The 20268-nt window shown below is 42.5% G+C and overlaps 1 protein-coding gene across 1 annotated transcript; it reads left to right on the forward strand.

Annotated features, from left to right (window-relative positions):
• Positions 1-350: 350 nt before the first annotated feature.
• LOC311248629 (vacuolar protein sorting-associated protein 37C-like) lies at positions 351-18150 on the forward strand (the record flags this gene model as incomplete). The annotated part of the gene is made up of 4 exons (XM_084339484.1): positions 351-584; positions 2232-2388; positions 5953-6062; positions 17979-18150. Coding segments are annotated over exons 2-4 (313 nt in total), but the record flags the coding sequence as incomplete, so codon positions are not given.
• Between the last annotated feature and the right edge of the window lie 2118 nt (positions 18151-20268).

Below are 20268 nucleotides of genomic sequence, written 5' to 3' on the forward strand. Positions count from 1 at the left end.
AAATGACTCATTATTCAGAATGACACCAGTGTTCCACTGTGGAACCCCCCCCCCCCCCCAGCAGTGGGCTTCCCTGGATCAGCTGGGTGTCTGACGGACGGACCGCACCACCAGCCATGCTGGAGGGGGGGGCGACCAGGGACCGCGTCCCCCTTAACCCCGCAAAAGAACCTCACTCCACGACACGAATCCTGTATATAATCCTGTATATAATCTAAATAATGGGGGATGTTTTCGTCGTGTTAAAAAAAAACATTGTAAATATTAAAAGGTTGAGCGGCGCACAGTGACACACCCCCGGCGCCGCGCGATGACGTGGCTCATTCTCAAAATGGCGGCGGCTACAGGCAGTGGTGGGAAGTGACAACAACTTTCCTATTTTTAGCAATAAAATCACAGGGTTCCAGACGTGTTCGGGTGGTTCTACCGTCGCCTGCGGGTCGAAACATACATCTTCGGAGCCGGTTGGCGGTTGACGAGCATCGAGACGTCGGTGTGTCGTTGTGTTTGAATCGGCTGTGCTGCTGGGGAAGTGGTCGTGTTGGAGCAGCTGACATCACTGTGAGCAGAGCGACAACAACACGGTCTGTGTGCTGCCTGTGTCAAACTATATCTCTGTTATGTTATAATATTATACACCAGCTAGTTTAATAACCTATATATCTCTGATATATTATACACCAGCATGTCTAGACTAATAATGTATATCTGATATATTATACACCAGCATGTCTAGCTAGGTTAATAACTGACATATATCTCTGATATATTATACACCAGCATAGCTAGGTTAATAACTGACATATCTGATATACACCAGCATGTCTAGCTAGGTTAATAACTGACATATCTGATATACACCAGCATGTCTAGCTAGGTTAATAACTGACATCTCTGATATACACCAGCATAGCTAGGTTAATAACTGACATCTCTGATATACACCAGCATGTCTAGCTAGGTTAATAACTGACATATCTCTCTGATATACACCAGCATGTCTAGCTAGGTTAATAACTGACATATCTGATATACACCACCAGCATGTCTAGCTAGGTTAATAACTGACATATCTCTCTGATATACACCAGCATGTCTAGCTAGGTTAATAACTGACACATATATCTGATATACACCAGCATGTCTAGCTAGGTTAATAACTGACATCTATATCTGATATACACCAGCATGTCTAGCTAGGTTAATAACTGACACATATATCTCTGATATACACCAGCATGTCTAGCTGGTTAATAACTGACATCTCTGATATACACCAGCGTGTCTAGCTAGGTTAATAACTGACATCTCCGATATACACCAGCGTGTCTAGCTAGGTTAATAACTGACATCTATATCTGATATACACCAGCATGTCTAGCTAGGTTAATAACTGACACATATATCTGATATACACCAGCATCTCTAGCTAGGTTAATAACTGACATCTATATCTGATATACACCAGCATGTCTAGCTAGGTTAATAACTGACATATCTCTGATATACACCAGCGTGTCTAGCTAGGTTAATAACTGACTTATATCTGTGATATATTATACACCAGCATGTCTAGCTAGGTTAATAACTGACATATATATCTGATATACACACCAGCATGTCTAGCTAGGTTAATAACTGACGTATCTCTCTGATATACACCAGCGTGTCTAGTTAGGTTAATAACATCTACTGTAGATCTGGGACACACTGGGATCCATTGAGCCGGGAATAACACGGAACAAGACGGACTGGCTTTAACCCAACCCTATATCCTGGTTAACCCGAAAACAAACCATACCTACCGCGAGAGAGACTGGTGTAAACATAACATAACCATATCTACTGCAAGAGAGACTGGTGTAAACATAACATAACCATATCTATCGCTGTAGAGACACTGGTGTAAACATAACATAACCATATCTACCGCGAGAGAGACTGGTGTAAACATAACATAACCATATCTATCGCTGTAGAGCGTAGACACTGGTGTAAACATAACATAACCATATCTACCGCGAGAGAGACTGGTGTAAACATAACATAACCATATCTATATCTACCACGAGAGAGACTGGTGTAAACATAACAACCATACCTACCGCGAGAGACACTGGTGTAAACATAACAACCATACCTACCGCGAGAGACACTGGTGTAAACATAACATAACCATATCTATCACTGGAGAGAGACTGGTGTAAACATAACAACCATACCTACCACAGGAGACTGAAGAACGGGTCGACGGCCAGATAGCCGGTCAGAGTTGACCCACTGGTAACGACTGTCCGGCTGGTTTCCCAGGCTGGTTGGTTCGGTGTGCTCCAGAGGACTGTCAGTGCTGGTGTTGGATGCCACCGGGCAGTTTTGACATCTCGTCAGGTGAGTATTCTCCTACCATCGCAGTTCTGAATGGTTGTTTAGCTTGTTTCATTTAATCGTTTTGATTGATTGATTGAACATTTTATTAACAGATTGCAGAATGGGTACAATACAGTACAGCTCAATACACAGTCTGGCTGCAGATTTTTAGGTCTAGTTGAAGCTAGTTAGGTATAGTATCAACATACCTCTAGATACTATACACTACAGTACATATCCCTTACCTACTCTTACTAGCTATACCACTGGTCAGTACAACTTACTACCATAGTGTCTTTATACCTGTATCACTGTACATTAATACTACAACTCTGTACATACATCTGATTATTTAGCACTATTACTCAGCACTACTCATTTATATATTTTATACCCAGTTTAATCACCTGTACATTGTATATTGCTATTGCACTTTACTGTTACATTTGCACTCTACAGGGAAGATCAACAAAAAATATAGTACATTAGAATTATAAATGACTAGTAAAATATACAACCAGTCGTGCAAATGTAACAGTAAAGTGCAATTATAATATACAATGTGTAGGTGATTAAATTGGGTACAAAATATACAAATGAGTACTACTGAGTGTAGTGCTAATCAGATGTACAGTATACAGTGTAGAGTTGTAGTATAATATGTACAGTGATACAGGTATAAAGACAGTATGGTAGTACTAGTAGCCTAAGTCATCCTGGCCAGCAGCGTAACTAGTAAGAGTAGGATATGTACAGATATAGTATCTACATAACATAATATATAAAAGGATATATATTACACATATATATATATATATATATATGTGCAGGTAAATACAGACGGGTGTGGATAGATATATATGCGGTGACAATAAATATATATGGTCAGGTGTATATAGCATTTGTGCATGCTATCATACAGAGCTATGGGTTATAACAGCAGGTGTATAAGTAAGGGTTATATGCAGGTATATTCAGACAAATGTGGATATATATGCTGTAAATATAAGAATATAAATATGCGGTATATACAGCACTGTTGTACGCTATCAATATACAGAGTTGGATATATTGTATGATATTATGAGTAGACTATAGTATGAGGTAGGTAGTTAAGATTGTTATGATTACCATGATATCTGTGTAGGGCAGTTGTAGACAGTGAAACGCAGTAGGTAGGTATGCATTGAGTATAGGAGGTAATCTAATATGAAGATGTACTGGTTATGATAGGAGGTAATCTATATCTAATATGAAGATGTACTGGTTATGTTAGGAGGTAGTCTATATCTAATATGAAGATAGATGTACTGGTTATGATAGGAGGTAGTCTATATCTAATATGAAGATGTACTGGTTATGTTAGGAGGTAGTCTATATCTAATATGAAGATAGATGTACTGGTTATGATAGGAGGTAGTCTATATCTAATATGAAGATGTACTGGTTATGTTACGAGGTAGTCTATATCTAATATGAAGATGTGCTGGTTATGTTACGAGGTAGTCTATATCTAATATGAAGATGTACTGGTTATGATAGGATGTAATCTATATCTAATATGAAGATGTGCTGGTTATGTTACGAGGTAATCTATATCTAATATGAAGATGTACTGGTTATGATAGGATGTAATCTATATCTAATATGAAGATGTACTGGTTATGTTAGGAGGTAGTCTATATCTAATATGAAGATGTACTGGTTATGTTAGGAGGTAGTCTATATCTAATATGAAGATGTACTGGTTATGTTAGGAGGTAGTCTATATCTAATATGAAGATGTACTGGTTATGATAGGAGGTAATCTATATCTAATATGAAGATGTACTGGTTATGATAGGAGGTAATCTATATCTAATATGAAGATAGATGTACTGGTTATGTTAGGAGGTAATCTATATCTAATATGAAGATGTACTGGTTATGTTAGGAGGTAGTCTATATCTAATATGAAGATGTACTGGTTATGATAGGATGTAATCTATATCTAATATGAAGATGTACTGGTTATGTTACGAGGTAATCTATATCTAATATGAAGATAGATGTACTGGTTATGTTAGGAGGTAATCTATATCTAATATGATATGAAGATGTACTGGTTATGTTAGGAGGTAATCTATATCTAATATGATATGAAGATGTACTGGTTATGTTAGGAGGTAATCTATATCTAATATGAAGATGTACTGGTTATGTTAGGAGGTAGTCTATATCTAATATGAAGATGTACTGGTTATGTTACGAGGTAATCTATATCTAATATGAAGATGGGATTATCTCGAGGTTGTACTGAATAACACAATCTCGAGATAATCCCATCTGTCAAGTCAAGTCAAGTCAAGAGTTTTAATTGTCATGGCATACAGGTATACAATGAAATGCGGGTGGTCTTGCCCGCAACGATGTGCAATACAGTGGTACAACATATAATAGAATAAAAAAAATGAAAAAACAACATTGTGCAGTAAACAGGCAACAGGTAACATGGAGTGACATCTCGGTATCTGTACATAGTTATTTACAGAGCATATGGGACATGCTAGTTAGCTTTGGCAGTGCAACACACTGTTCCTGTTATTCTAATCTAAAGTGTCCCTTCCTTTGGCCATAAGTGTGCGTGTTTGCGACATGAGTGTGTGCCCGCTCATGTTAAAGTGTTAAGTGGCTGCTCGTGTGTGAGCGTGCACAGCGTGCGTGTCGTGTGTGTGTTCATGTGTGCTTGTGTGTGGATAGTTCAATGTTCTGAGCACTCAATGTTCATTGTTCATGGCTCTGATGGCCATCTGTGCTGATACTCAGTATAACAGCACTCCCTCTTTTGTGATATTGCTTAATTGTTAAGTGAATTAGTCCTTAATTACTCAAGGACTAAAGAAAATATGTGATTGGACCTTCCTTCGCCGTTTAAGCTATATTTCTATGAATATTGGTAAATAAATTGGCTGTAAATAAGTGTCCTTCATCTATTTCTTTTTTAACTTGTGGGCCAATGACCTGCACCTGTTATTGGTGTGTTTGGAACTAAATTGATTCTAAGAGATGAGCAGTAACCTTCTTGTGTGTGTCGTCGTTTTTTTATGCTTATTCCCGTTTGGTGCTTTCACTCACTTTTTGTTGTGTGTGTGACTGTGTGTGTGACTGTGTGTGTGACTGTGTGTGTGACTGTGTGTGTGACTGACTGTGTGTGACTGTGTGTGTGACTGTGTGTGTGACTGTGTGTGTGACTGTGTGTGTGACTGTGTGTGTGTGTGACTGTGTGTGTGACTGTGTGTGTGACTGTGTGTGTGACTGTGTGTGTGTGACTGTGTGTGTGACTGTGTGTGTGACTGTGTGTGTGACTGTGTGTGTGACTGTGTGTGACTGTGTGTGTGACTGTGTGTGTGACTGTGTGTGTGTGACTGTGTGTGTGACTGTGTGTGTGACTGACTGTGTGTGTGACTGTGTGTGTGTGTGTGTGTGTGTGTGTGTGACTGTGTGTGTGACTGTGTGTGTGTGACTGTGTGTGTGACTGTGTGTGTGACTGTGTGTGTGACTGTGTGTGTGTGTGACTGTGTGTGTGACTGTGTGTGTGATCTACAGCCATCCTGGCCAATCAAATGGAGAAGCTCCAGGATCTGAGCCAATCGGAGCTGGAGGAGCTGCTTGACAACACAGAGAGGGTGGAGACCATCGCTTTGGAATCTGATGAGGTAAGGCGTGTACCGTGGGAGCCGGTAGAACGGGTCGGTCCGTGTGGGAGGAGCCTCGTGCTGCACTGTACCGTGGGAGCTGGTAGAACGGGTCGGTCCGTGGGAGGAGCCTGTAGAACGGGTCGGTCCGGTGGGAGGAGCCTCGTGCTGCACTGTACCGTATAGGAGCCTGTAGAACGGGTCGGTCCGTGGGAGGAGCCTGTAGAACGGGTCGGTCCGTGGGGGAGGAGCCTCGTGCTGCACTGTACCGTATAGGAGCTGGTAGAACGGGTCGGTCCGTGGGGGAGGAGCCTGTAGAACGGGTCGGTCCATGGGAGGAGCCTGTAGAACGGGTCGGTCCGTGGGAGGAGCCTGTAGAACGGGTCGGTCTGTGGGAGGAGCCTGTAGAACGGGTTGGTCCGTGGGAGGAGCCTCGTGCTGTTTCAGTCCCAGTGTGGAGTTTCAGTTTCAGTTTCAACCCTATTTGAACAACAGGGACAACCAACGGCACACATTAATGAACATAAAGTAAATGTGTGAGACAGTGTTGTGTCCCTGGGCCCTGGTGTTAACCCTTTCACTGCCACAGGACAGCCGGTTAACCCTTTCACTGCCACAGGACAGCCGGTTAACCCTTTCACTGTGACAATACAGAAGGTTAGCCCTTTACTATCGCGCCACCGACGGCGATAATGATGGAGCGTCGCCGTCGATTGTGTGATAGTAAAGGGACTAACCTTCTGTCGTGTGGCGGTGGAAGGGTTAAACGCCACTAAAAAAAAGAAAGCATAACATTATGTGGAATGCAGGTAATTAACACTTTGACGACCGCTGGGACCCCGTCTAATATGGTGGTAGAGGACCAAGGTTTGTCAACACACCGATGTCTTTTTGTAGAGCTATATCTATGCTTTATAGTATTGCCATCTGTCCATTCTCATTGTCACTTGAGTTCATAAACCGTCCCTTCAAAATGGCGTAAAGGAAAAAAAAATCCATCAATAGGTTGTCATTTTATAGCGCCGTGAATATAAGCTCTCGTCTATTTTCTGGAAAGCTAGTTATGGAGCTAAACGGCTACTAACGTTATATTCAACGCCATTTCCGTTTTATATATGCTAAAGAAATAACACAAACTGCATATGATCCGGGCTCTCCCAAAGCATGTATGGATGAAAGGGGGGCGGCGGGGGAGGTCGTTTAGTATTATTGATCACCAATAACAGTGTCCGTGTTTAAGTTTAAGTTTATTTGGATCCCCATTAGCCACAGCAGTGCTGGGGCTATTCTTCCTGGGGTCCATAACACATAAAATACAGTTACAGACTTATACACTCACAACATTTACATGTCATACAGACAATTAAAACAACAATAAAAACCCTAATCAAATTCATAATACAATATAACAATATATACGCCTTATGAATTCATAATACAATACAATAATACCTACTCATAATTAATTCATAATACAATACAGCATAATATACTATTTAGCTTTTACATACATTATCTATGTTCATATCAGCCAATTATACAATATTTTAATAATATATCCCTATCAGACACATGCCTTTTCATCCATATATACCTATCTCTTTATCAGACACATACATTTTCATTTACGTACACACTATCTATTAGGGAATGTCAATTTCTTTGGTTGAAAATGTTGTTTTACCACGATTTTGAAACGACATTTACTATTCTCCTGCTTAACATGTCTGGGAAGAGAGTTCCATTCCTGCATACCACGGAACATGACAGTTCGCTTTATTGCATTCAACCTCACTTTTGGAAGTGAAAAACCTTGTGCAGAAGCATGTCTGGTGGAATGGTTGTGTCTGTCAAGACTTATTGATAAATTGTTATATAAAATTGAGGGGATCTTTCTAACAAGAATATTCCTAGTGAATACAAGGAGTGAGCAGAGTAATTTATGTTTGACAAGTAACCAAGTTAAACAACTGTGCATCGCTGCAACATTAGTTCTGTACTCACAGCGAAGCGCTATACGTGCTGCTTTGTTTTGTACCATTTGTAATTTTTTCAGTTTATTCGTCGTTACATTCGACCATACTGCAGGACAATAGTCAAAACCAGAGCTTGAATTACCTGTTTGATAGAATTTAGTGGTAACAAATGAGCACATCTTTTAACAACAGAAATCCCTCTTCCCATTTTCACTACTATATTGTTTATATGGTGTGACCATGACAATTTACTGTCTAATGTTACCCCTAGGAGTTTAGTCTCCTGGACTTGATTAATTACCACATCACTTATCAAAAGTTTCAAGACTGGGTTCGTTCTTAGAGTATGGTTTGAACCGAAAATGATGCTACTTGTCTTTGATATGTTTAGAACTAGTTTGTTATTCTTTATCCATTCCATCACTGATTGCAACTCTGCCTTTAGGACCGTATTTAATTCATTGGCTGTTGAGGCTGATGTGTAAATCGTTGAATCATCCGCATACATAGAAATATAGGACTTATTTAGGACAAGAGGCATGTCATTTGTAAATATGGTGTAGAGCAAAGGCCCAAGGCAACTTCCTTGGGGTACTCCACACCTTACCGTTTTAACTTCTGAGTAACTCCCATTAAAAAAACGATTTGTTTCCGGTTTGCTAAATAAGTTTGCATCCAAGATAGTGCAGATGAGGAGAAACCGTAACATTCAAGTTTTTTAAGTAAGAATTTGTTATCTATGATGTCGAATGCTGCAGTAAAATCAAGCAAGACAGCTCCAACCATTTTCTTTTTATCTATCTCTTTCAGCCAATCATCCGTCATTTGGGTTAAAGCAGTCGCTGTTGAATGTCCTTCACGATATGTATGTTGAAAATCAGTGGTCAATGTGTTAAAAGAAAAGTAGCATTTAATCTGTTCACTTACTATTCTTTCCATCAGTTTACTTAAAACTGGCAGTAAACTTATGGGACGACTATTAGATCCTGAGAATGGCAATTTCAAATTTTTTGGCAGTGGTATTACTTTGGCAGTTTTCCACTGTTGCGGATACAAACATTCACTAAAGGATTGATTTATAATATGACAGATAGCAGGGGCAATTAAATCAGGGACCAATTTCAGAAGTTTCCCGTCAAGACCGTCAACACCTGGTGGTTTGTTTTTAGTGGTACTTAACATATGTTCTACATTACTTATAGTCACACTATCAAAATTAAATTTACAATTTTTATCTTTCATTATTTTATTCTTTATTAATAAATAAGATTTTTCATTATCTATTGTTTGCATATTATTCCTTAAATTATCTACTTTTCCAATAAAATAATTGTTCATATGATTAGCAATCTCAACTGATTTGGTGAGGAATTTTCCTTCTCATGCACATCATGCTAAATATATACAGCAGACATGTACACAGACAATGTACAAACAAACAATAATACTACATATTAGGCACAGGCGAGCATATGGGGTTAGAGTTCTGCAGGGCTGTTGTGTTCACATGTGTAGTTATTTCTTAACCATGTTTTGAAAGTGTGTTTGAATTATCTGGGTGTTTCAATATTGCGGATGTAAATTGGAATGGAGTTCCATGTCTTGGCAGCTCTCACGGAGAGGGCTGACTGGCTAAATGTACTTTTCCTTAGTGGAACAGCCAAGAGTCACCCGGTACAACAGTTCTGGTGAACCTGCTGCTGGGGGTGAAACAATCTGAAAGTGGGGGTGGGGCTAGACCATGGAGGTGTGGCTAGTCCATGGGGGTGGGGCTAGACCATGGGGGTGGGGCTAGACCATGGAGGTGGGGCTGGACCATGGAGGTGTGGCTAGACCATGGAGGTGGGGCTAGACCATGGGGGTGGGGCTGGACCATGGAGGTGGGGCTAGACCATGGAGGTGGGGCTGGACCATGGAGGTGGGGCTAGACCATGGAGGTGGGGCTAGACCATGGAGGTGGGGCTAGTCCATGGGGGTGGGGCTAGACCATGGGGGTGGGGCTAGACCATGGAGGTGGGGCTGGACCATGGAGGTGTGGCTAGACCATGGAGGTGGGGCTAGACCATGGGGGTGGGGCTGGACCATGGAGGTGGGGCTAGACCATGGAGGTGTGGCTAGACCATGGAGGTGGGGCTAGACCATGGAGGTGGGGCTAGACCATGGAGGTGGGGCTGGACCATGGAGGTGGGGCTAGACCATGGAGGTGGGGCTAGACCATGGAGGTGGGGCTAGACCATGGAGGTGTGGCTAGACCATGGAGGATCTTGAAGACCAGACTGGCATGGGTTAGTTTGATGATGTTGACCCAGCTCAAGAGGGCATGCTTGATGTTGCCCCAGCTCAAGAGGGCATGCTTATCCAGGATATTGCAGGGGTGGTGACGGATAGGCTTCTGGTCCAGAACCTTCAGAGCCTGTTTGTATGCAGATTGAATGGACGCTAGAGTTGTTTTGCAGGTCTGGGTCCAGCTGGTAATATACAGTACGTAAGGTGTGACATGATGATGGCATTGAAGTACAGTGTTGCTGCTTCAATGTTAGTTGAAGACAGTTTCTGACGTATCGGACGTTGGATAGATTGAATTTGACTGTTTGCGTGACTTTTTTTACCTGTTTTTTTAATGTGAGGTTGCAGTCTAGGATGATTCCTTTAGGGCTGCAACGATTAGTCGACATAATCGACGATGTCGATTATAAAAAATCGTCGACGAGGAATTGTTGCGTCGATTAGTCATTTACATTTTTTTTGAAAAATAATTATATATATATATATATATATATATATATATATATATATTTTTTTTTTGCACTACCTATCTTTGTGAAAGTGGCTTCTCAGCTCTGGTCCAGCCAGCTGAAGACTTCTTAGCTTAACATAACAGACCGACAGTAAGTTTGGGGGAACTAATGGGATAACTGGGGATGTTGTTTGGTCCTGACAAGAGTCTCAAAGCAACTCTGAGGTCATGCTCAATGTTTAATCTGTTCCTCAGCTGGACCAGAGCTGAGAAGCCACTTTCACAAAGATTGGTAGTGCAAAAAAAAATATATATATATTTTTATTTTTTTATATAATTGTTTTTCGATTAGTCGACTAATCGAAAAAATAATCGACAGATTAGTCGACTACCAAAATAGTCATAGTCAGAGATACCGATGGTAAAACATTTCAGATGCTTGGGAGTGGAAATATTCCCCACCATAAGACAAACTGTGAAGCACAACTACACAAAAATCCAAAACTAAATCAAAGACGACCTTGATAGATGGGCAAAACTTAAAAACACAGTACAAGCACGGATATCAATTGTTAAGATGGATGTACTACCTAGAATCAACTTCTTCAGTTCAATGCTACCGTTATCCCCTCCAGAGGGTTACTGGAAAAGATTACACTCCTCCACATACAAATTTATTTGGAATAACAAACCACCACGTATAAAAAGATCCACCGCACAGAGAAATAAAGCAGATGGTGGCATGGCATTTCCAGATTTTTTCCTATATTTTAAGGCGTACACATTAAGTCCATTGACAACATGGTTTGACCCCCAAGCATTAGTATCCTGGAGAAAATTAGAAGAAAACATAGTAGCCCCACATAGACTGAAGGACATAGCATACACTAAACTACCAATCAAGCACTGTGAACGAAAATTTTGCCCCATAATTACTCATGCGATCCGGATATGGCGTGAATCACAAAAAAAAAATCCTAACCCACAAAAATGGCACAATCATACTCCCTTATTCAATAACGATGCACTCTTAATTGGAAAACGACCTATAAGATTCCCTATATGGGAAGAGCGAGGCATACACTCATTAGGGGATGTTTTTAACAAACAGGGTTTTTGTAGTGATAAAGAAATACGCAAAAAATGTAATCTCACCAAGTCCACATGGCTTTTTCACAAACAGTTACAGCTATGTTTGAAGTCTCACAGTGTTCCATTAGACAGACCAATTGAACACCACAGATACCACAAATTCTTCTACGAGAGGTTTTGTTTCAGAATTTTATCATCAATTACTAACGTCCTCGTATGAAACCCTCCACCTAGACTCTGTCTGGAGGAGGGATATACCAGACCTGGAAAATGACTTTGATTGGCAAGGAGCCTGGGCAAATGTCCGACTTACATCAAGGAACCCGGATCATCAACAAATCAATCTTAACTATATTCACAGGACATACTTGACTCCTATAAGACTGTGCCGAATGGGGCTTAAACAAGACTCCAAATGCTCCCAATGTACAAATGGGGACGAAGGGACATTTATGCACATGTATTGGGACTGCCCACCAGTTAAGATATTCTGGAAAGATGTGACCCAACAAATATCAAAACTCGTATCTTGGAATATAGTACAGTTTCGGTACCTGTACACCCCTCGGTATTACTATTGAATGATGTTTTTGAGTTTGCAGTGAATCCACAGCTAAAGAGATTGGTTTTATCGGGTATCACAGTAGCTAAAAAGCTGATCGCATCACGCTGGTTTCAACCGGAAAAAATTTGCCGTAAAGTTTGGTTTCTTACATATCTCGATGTAATTTACCAAGAAATATCTACAGCAAGAATTCTGGGTCTCAATGAATCCAAAATGTCAATGTGGTTAGAAGTGGTGGAGAGAATAAAAGCTAGCTTATAATGGTAGTGTCTGGTTAGGTGCGAGGGATAGTGGAGGTACTTCTCAAGGTGGGGTCCGGGAGGGGGGGGTTCGAGCTGAGCATATGTGTGTAGGTTTTTTAGATAACAGGTATTAGGGGTATATCTTATATAAGACAACTAACTAAAATGTGATCTCATTGGATGTGCCCTGACAATTAATGCTTGTATATCTTATCGTGTGTTGTCATGTTTGTTTATATGTTTGTTTAAAAAATAATTAAAAAATAAAATACAAAATAGTCGTTAGTTGCAGCCCTAATTCCAAGGTATTTGCATTCGGTCACCACTTGGAGCTTCTCTCCAGCAGCAGAGACGTCTGGATCAGGTGTGTTTGATGATCATTTTTCAAAGAACATGCAGATGGTCTTCTTTGCATTCAAGTGGAGGCAACAGTCAGTGAGCCATTGAGCTACCTGCACCATGGTTGTATTAAGTACATTGAGCTACCTGCACCATGGTTGTATTAAGTACATTGAGCTACCTGCACCATGGTTGTATTAAGTACATTGAGCTACCTGCACCATGGTTGTATTAAGTACATTGAGCTACCTGCACCATGGTTGTATTAAGTACATTGAGCTACCTGCACCATGGTTGTATTAAGTACATTGAGCTACCTGCACCATGGTTGTATTAAGTACATTGAGCTACCTGCACCATGGTTGTATTAAGTACATTGAGCTACCTGCACCATGGTTGTATTAAGTACATTGAGCTACCTGCACCATGGTTGTATTAAGTACATTGAGCTACCTGCACCATGGTTGTATTAAGTACATTGAGCTACCTGCACCATGGTTGTATTAAGTACTTTTGCCGCTTCTGCTTTGTTTTTGGCACGTACATAAATGACTGTCGTCCGCGTACATCTGGCCTAGGGAGCAGGTCACGTATGTACAGGCTGAACAGGAAGGGGGCCCAGGGTTGAACCCTGTGGCACACCCACATCGTATTCCAGGGGGGGGGGGGGGGGGGGGATAGATCACCATTTACTCTGACACATTGTGTCCTACCCTCAAGATAAGATCTCATCCATTTTAGGGCGTGAGAAGAAAAAATGAAACATGGAGCAGCTTAGTGACGAGCACATCGTGGCTGATGGTATCAAACTGGCCTTTTTCAGGTCTAAAAACACGGCTCCAATCACGCCTCCCTTGTCCATCTTCGCTTTTACCGTCTCTAAAAAAGAAGCAGTTTCGGTGGAATGATTGGCTCTGAACCCAAACTGCATGGGGTGAAGACTAGGGATGGGTACCTTCACATTTGAACCAATACCGGACCGTTACCTGTGAATCGATACCGGTACCCAACAGTACCTTTTTTCTAGGGATGCACCGATTGGGAAATTCTTGGCCGAAACCGATACCGAAAATAGGAAACAGTTGGCCGAAAACCGAATGCAGAAAGGCAGAAAATGATTAATATAAATATGTATTTTTTTAGCTACCTGATTATGGCAAAACTTAACTTAAAGGGGAACTCCAACATTTTGGGAAATTAGCTTATTTAACATCTTCCCTGGAGTTAGACAAGAAGATACATACCTTTTTTGTCTCTGTGCGTGCATTTAGCTTTGGGAATAGACGCTCCGTTAGCATAGCTTAGCTTCATCACTGGAAGTGAGGCAGATCCGTAGCCTTACAGTGCCTTACAGTGTATTGCAAGGTCTGACATTGACCAAACTTGATATGCATGACCTTGGTGCGCTCTAGGTCAACTCCTGAAAAGGGGGTCAATGTCAGACTTTGCAATCAAAAGTTAGGGGGCTAATAACCCTTGCCATAATTTCAGTGCGCCCCCTAACTTTTGATTGCAAGGTCTGACATTGACCCCCTTTTCAGGAGTTGACCTAGAGCCCACCAAGGTCATGCATATCAAATTTGGTCAACGTTCTAGAATATTCCAGTAAAGGGCGATTATCATGGAATATTTATATTTTCCTTGAAAACGAGGGCTTTTCAAAATGCTATAAAACGAAAATGAACAGATAAAAAAACAATCCGCTTCGACAATGTTGACTGGAAAACGAGTCATTGATAAGCGACGGGCAGATTAGACACTAGGGATGTGCATCTCCTCACTGAGGCCGATGCGATGTGCATCTCGATACGGTGCCAACGATACGATACATTAACGATACATTTGAAGCACCGGGCGATGCGATGCGATATGATTCACCCCCTGTTGAGATACGATACGATTCGATACGATTTGATTCAACATAATGCGATTCGGGGCGATACGATGCGATTCAACACGATGCAAAATAATAATAATAATAAATAATACAATTTTATGGTATGACAGAGGATTTGGTTGTATTCCTTATATGCAGCTTATATTATTATTAAAAATAAAATAATCTACTGTAAGACAATTTATATAAAAACTATTGGGTGCCTAAGAAGAAGAGAGAGAGAGAGAGAGAGAGAGAGACCCTCCCCGTCTGAGCTGTCGTCGACAGTTGATGATGTCACACACTAGACTAGGTCACTAGGATGCGGCGTCTATACTTTCCGACCGTAGCTCCATTATGTCAACAACACGGAGCCAGACTGGATGGATTGCATGAAGCGATATAATTAAGAAATGAATAACCAATAAATGTGAAGTTATCTTTGAACCCCTGTTGTCAAGCGTCTTCAATATACCCCCCCCCCCTCCTCACTAATGGTACTGGTGTTGCAGAGTCACTTTAGTTAGACACTAGTTTAGTGTTAGCTGAACGGCTAACTGGCGTTAGCCAGAGGCTACTAGCGTTAGCATGTTGAGCAATTCTATTCATGTCTCCTCTCCGGGCACTGTTTGTTGATAACTGTGACGCGGCTCTCGCCTTATATGTAGTAGCGAAGCAATAGTATCTGCTGTGTGTGTGTGCAGTCACAGTGCACTGCTGACAAGTGGATGAGAGGAAATTATATCAATGCATCGGTTTTTGACGATGCAAAGACGCTACAACAAGATGCATCGCGAGTTCAGCCTGACATTTTGCCGACGCAGACTTATTCCACCGGTGCACTTGCATCGTGAACGTGTATGCCGGCGCACCGATGCAAATCGATGAATCGTCACATCACTATTAGACACATAGCCATAATTTAAAACATAGATTAGGCGTTATTAACGCTAACATTGAAGTGGATGGTGGGCATTCAAGCGCTAAATCATGCGCCCCCTGCTGGCACTGAAAGTGTTAAAGTCAAGTCCATTTTCTTTTCTCTGTAGGATAACTACAACAAAGTGCATTCAGAACAAAGCCAAGGTGCTTTAAAATTGCATAACGATCTGCATAACGACACAGGACTGTTGTATTTACTACATCTCCCGTGACTCTTAGCGGGGGATGACGTAGCTTACGAGAGACGGGTCAAAGAGGAATGGAAGCATTGTTAGCTAGCTTAACGCTAACGTTAGTTCAAAAGGTTTTAACCGCGACGGGCATATAGTAATGGCGAGGATATAAAGCATGTTAAAGACGCATTTATTGGATGCGTTGCTCGCGGAGTTTACAATAGAAACAGCGCGACTCCCAAGAGGAGTTAGTTATCACAGGCTGCAGAACGCAGGAAGAGCTGCCAAGCTGCTCACGTTACACGTTGCACGTTTTGATTACGTCATCACAACAACACTTTAGGTTACGAACGTTACGTAACCCTGTTCTTTGACATTCAGTGATATATTTTCGGTGCTAAAACCCTTTCGGCCGAAAGAGCCTTTTTTTTTAAATTATTATTATTATTGATCTTTTTCCCCCTCCATTTTCCTCCGATTTTCTCCCATCCCAATGTTAGTCGTATGCCAATTCCCAATCCCTTCCTGGTCGCTGCGCACTCTACCCCCCACAGTCAGATCATCTGGGAGAGTGGAGGCTATCACGTGCTTCCTCCGACACACGTCCAGCCAATCAACCGCTTCTTTTCACCTGGCAGCGCGGATCCTCCCTGAGAGGGTGTAGCGTGTGGAAGGATCACACTATCCCCACTCAGGTCCTATCCGCGCTTAGCAGGCGCCCCGACCGAACTGTAGGAGTCGCTGTTTACAACGACCCGGACCCACCCCGCCAGCTTCTCCCACCCTCTAATACAGCCAATTGTATTAGTGTGAACGGCCAGCCAAGCTGGTGACAACCCCGGAGCTGTGAGCTGGATTCGAACAGGCGAATCCAGCTCACAGCTCCGGGGTTGGTGACGAACGCAATCTCCGCTACGCCACCTAACCGCTCGAAAGAGCCTTTTTAACCATTTTCGGCCGATAATTTCCGGTGGCCGAATATTCGGTGCATCCCTACCTTTTCCGGTACTTTAGTCTCTAAAAAATGTAATCTACCTACCTCAGTTGTAAAAAAGAATTCCAAACTTAATATTTTATAAATAAATAATGTATTATTATTACTTTATTATTATTTACATCTTACTGATATAAAGCACTTTGAACTGCAATCTCCTGTATGAAAGGTGCTATACAAATAAAGTTATTATTATTATTATTTATTTAGAACAACATATATATATATATATACACAGTCACACACATATCAAATTATTCTTTTCATAATGTATTATCTGCGAGACAGCGCCAACATGCAACAAGTCGAAATTCTCTGCTATCTCCACTGTCTGTGTGTCTGTCAACTCTGCTTTGGTCCAATCACATTCCCCCACCCACAGTCTGCGAATCAGAGGCAGAGTAGGGCGGGTCTTCACGATAAGTTTGGTTGTCTCACAGCAACCTGGGGCAGTGCAGAGCCAAGTTATAATAATGAATCTGCGCAGTGATTGATTGGATGAAAACTTTATTAACAGATTGTAGAATGGGTACAATACAGTACGGCTCAATACATACAATTGTTAAGGGGATGCAGACCAGAGAAAGACTTTCCTCTTGTTTACATCAGGGTCCCCCATTTTCAATTCATAGTGAATTGTAAGTAAGGGTGCAACCAGCACCGTGCAATCCATTCTTTGTGGATCTAGTCTCTCTCTCTCTCTCTCTCTCTCTCTCTCTCTCTCTCTCTCTCTCTCTCTCTCTCTCTCTCTCTCTCTCTCTCTCTCTCTCTCTCTCTCTCTCTCTCTCTCTCTCTCTCTCTCTCGCACACACACACAGAGATCCAACGCTTGGTTTGCAGTAGCTGAACCGCTTAGCGTGCGGTTTCGCTTAGCGGTAAACAAAATGTTGACGTCATCGGACTTTTTTTTCCTTTTTTATAAAAAAGAAAATGATTATACATTTTTTTCTGCAAGAATAATAATAATAATAATAATAAATGTCTGTCTCTTCTGTCTGCAGATCCAGAACATACAGCTGGAGAGGGAGATGGCTCTGGCCTCCAACCGGAGCCTGGCGGAGCAGAACCTGGACATGAGGCCGCGGCTAGAGGAGCAGAGGCAGAGCCTGGTGGAGAGATACTCCCTGTTGGAGACGGCGAGAGACACCTACCTACAACACTGTCAGCTCAGAGGTAAGACAGCTAGAGACACCTACCTACAACACTGTCAGCTCAGAGGTAAGACAGCTAGAGACACCTACCTACAACACTGTCAGCTCAGAGGTAAGACAGCTAGAGACACCTACCTACAACACTGTCAGCTCAGAGGTAAGACGGCGAGAGACACCTACCTACAACACTGTCAGCTCAGAGGTAAGACAGCGAGAGACACCTACCTACAACACTGTCAGCTCAGAGGTAAGACAGCTAGAGACACCTACCTACAACACTGTCAGCTCAGAGGTAAGACAGCTAGAGACACCTACCTACAACACTGTCAGCTCAGAGGTAAGACAGCTAGAGACACCTACCTACAACACTGTCAGCTCAGAGGTAAGACAGCTAGAGACACCTACCTACAACACTGTCAGCTCAGAGGTAAGACAGCTAGAGACACCTACCTACAACACTGTCAGCTCAGAGGTAAGACAGCGAGAGACACCTACCTACAACACTGTCAGCTCAGAGGTAAGACAGCGAGAGACACCTACCTACAACACTGTCAGCTCAGAGGTAAGACAGCGAGAGACACCTACCTACAACACTGTCAGCTCAGAGGTAAGACAGCTAGAGACACCTACCTACAACACTGTCAGCTCAGAGGTAAGACAGCGAGAGACACCTACCTACAACACTGTCAGCTCAGAGGTAAGACAGCGAGAGACACCTACCTACAACACTGTCAGCTCAGAGGTAAGACAGCGAGAGACACCTACCTACAACACTGTCAGCTCAGAGGTAAGACAGCTAGAGACACCTACCTACAACACTGTCAGCTCAGAGGTAAGACAGCTAGAGACACCTACCTACAACACTGTCAGCTCAGAGGTAAGACAGTGAGAGACACCTACCTACAACACTGTCAGCTCAGAGGTAAGACAGCGAGAGACACCTACCTACAACACTGTCAGCTCAGAGGTAAGACAGAGAGAGACACCTACCTACAACACTGTCAGCTCAGAGGTAAGACAGCGAGAGACACCTACCTACAACACTGTCAGCTCAGAGGTAAGACAGCTAGAGACACCTACCTACAACACTGTCAGCTCAGAGGTAAGACAGCTAGAGACACCTACCTACAACACTGTCAGCTCAGAGGTAAGACAGTGAGAGACACCTACCTACAACACTGTCAGCTCAGAGGTAAGACAGCGAGAGACACCTACCTACAACACTGTCAGCTCAGAGGTAAGACAGAGAGAGACACCTACCTACAACACTGTCAGCTCAGAGGTAAGACAGCTAGAGACACCTACCTACAACACTGTCAGCTCAGAGGTAAGACGGCGAGAGACACCTACCTACAACACTGTCAGCTCAGAGGTAAGACAGCTAGAGACACCTACCTACAACACTGTCAGCTCAGAGGTAAGACAGCGAGAGACACCTACCTACAACACTGTCAGCTCAGAGGTAAGACAGCGAGAGACACCTACCTACAACACTGTCAGCTCAGAGGTAAGACAGCTAGAGACACCTACCTACAACACTGTCAGCTCAGAGGTAAGACAGCTAGAGACACCTACCTACAACACTGTCAGCTCAGAGGTAAGACAGCGAGAGACACCTACCTACAACACTGTCAGCTCAGAGGTAAGACAGCGAGAGACACCTACCTACAACACTGTCAGCTCAGAGGTAAGACAGCGAGAGACACCTACCTACAACACTGTCAGCTCAGAGGTAAGACAGCTAGAGACACCTACCTACAACACTGTCAGCTCAGAGGTAAGACAGCTAGAGACACCTACCTACAACACTGTCAGCTCAGAGGTAAGACAGCGAGAGACACCTACCTACAACACTGTCAGCTCAGAGGTAAGACAGCGAGAGACACCTACCTACAACACTGTCAGCTCAGAGGTAAGACGGCGAGAGACACCTACCTACAACACTGTCAGCTCAGAGGTAAGACAGCTAGAGACACCTACCTACAACACTGTCAGCTCAGAGGTAAGACAGCGAGAGACACCTACCTACAACACTGTCAGCTCAGAGGTAAGACAGCTAGAGACACCTACCTACAACACTGTCAGCTCAGAGGTAAGACAGCTAGAGACACCTACCTACAACACTGTCAGCTCAGAGGTA

Source organism: Notolepis coatsorum, assembly GCF_963971535.1.
Source record: "Notolepis coatsorum genome assembly, contig: SCAFFOLD_797, whole genome shotgun sequence".
Lineage (NCBI taxonomy): Eukaryota > Metazoa > Chordata > Actinopteri > Aulopiformes > Paralepididae > Notolepis > Notolepis coatsorum.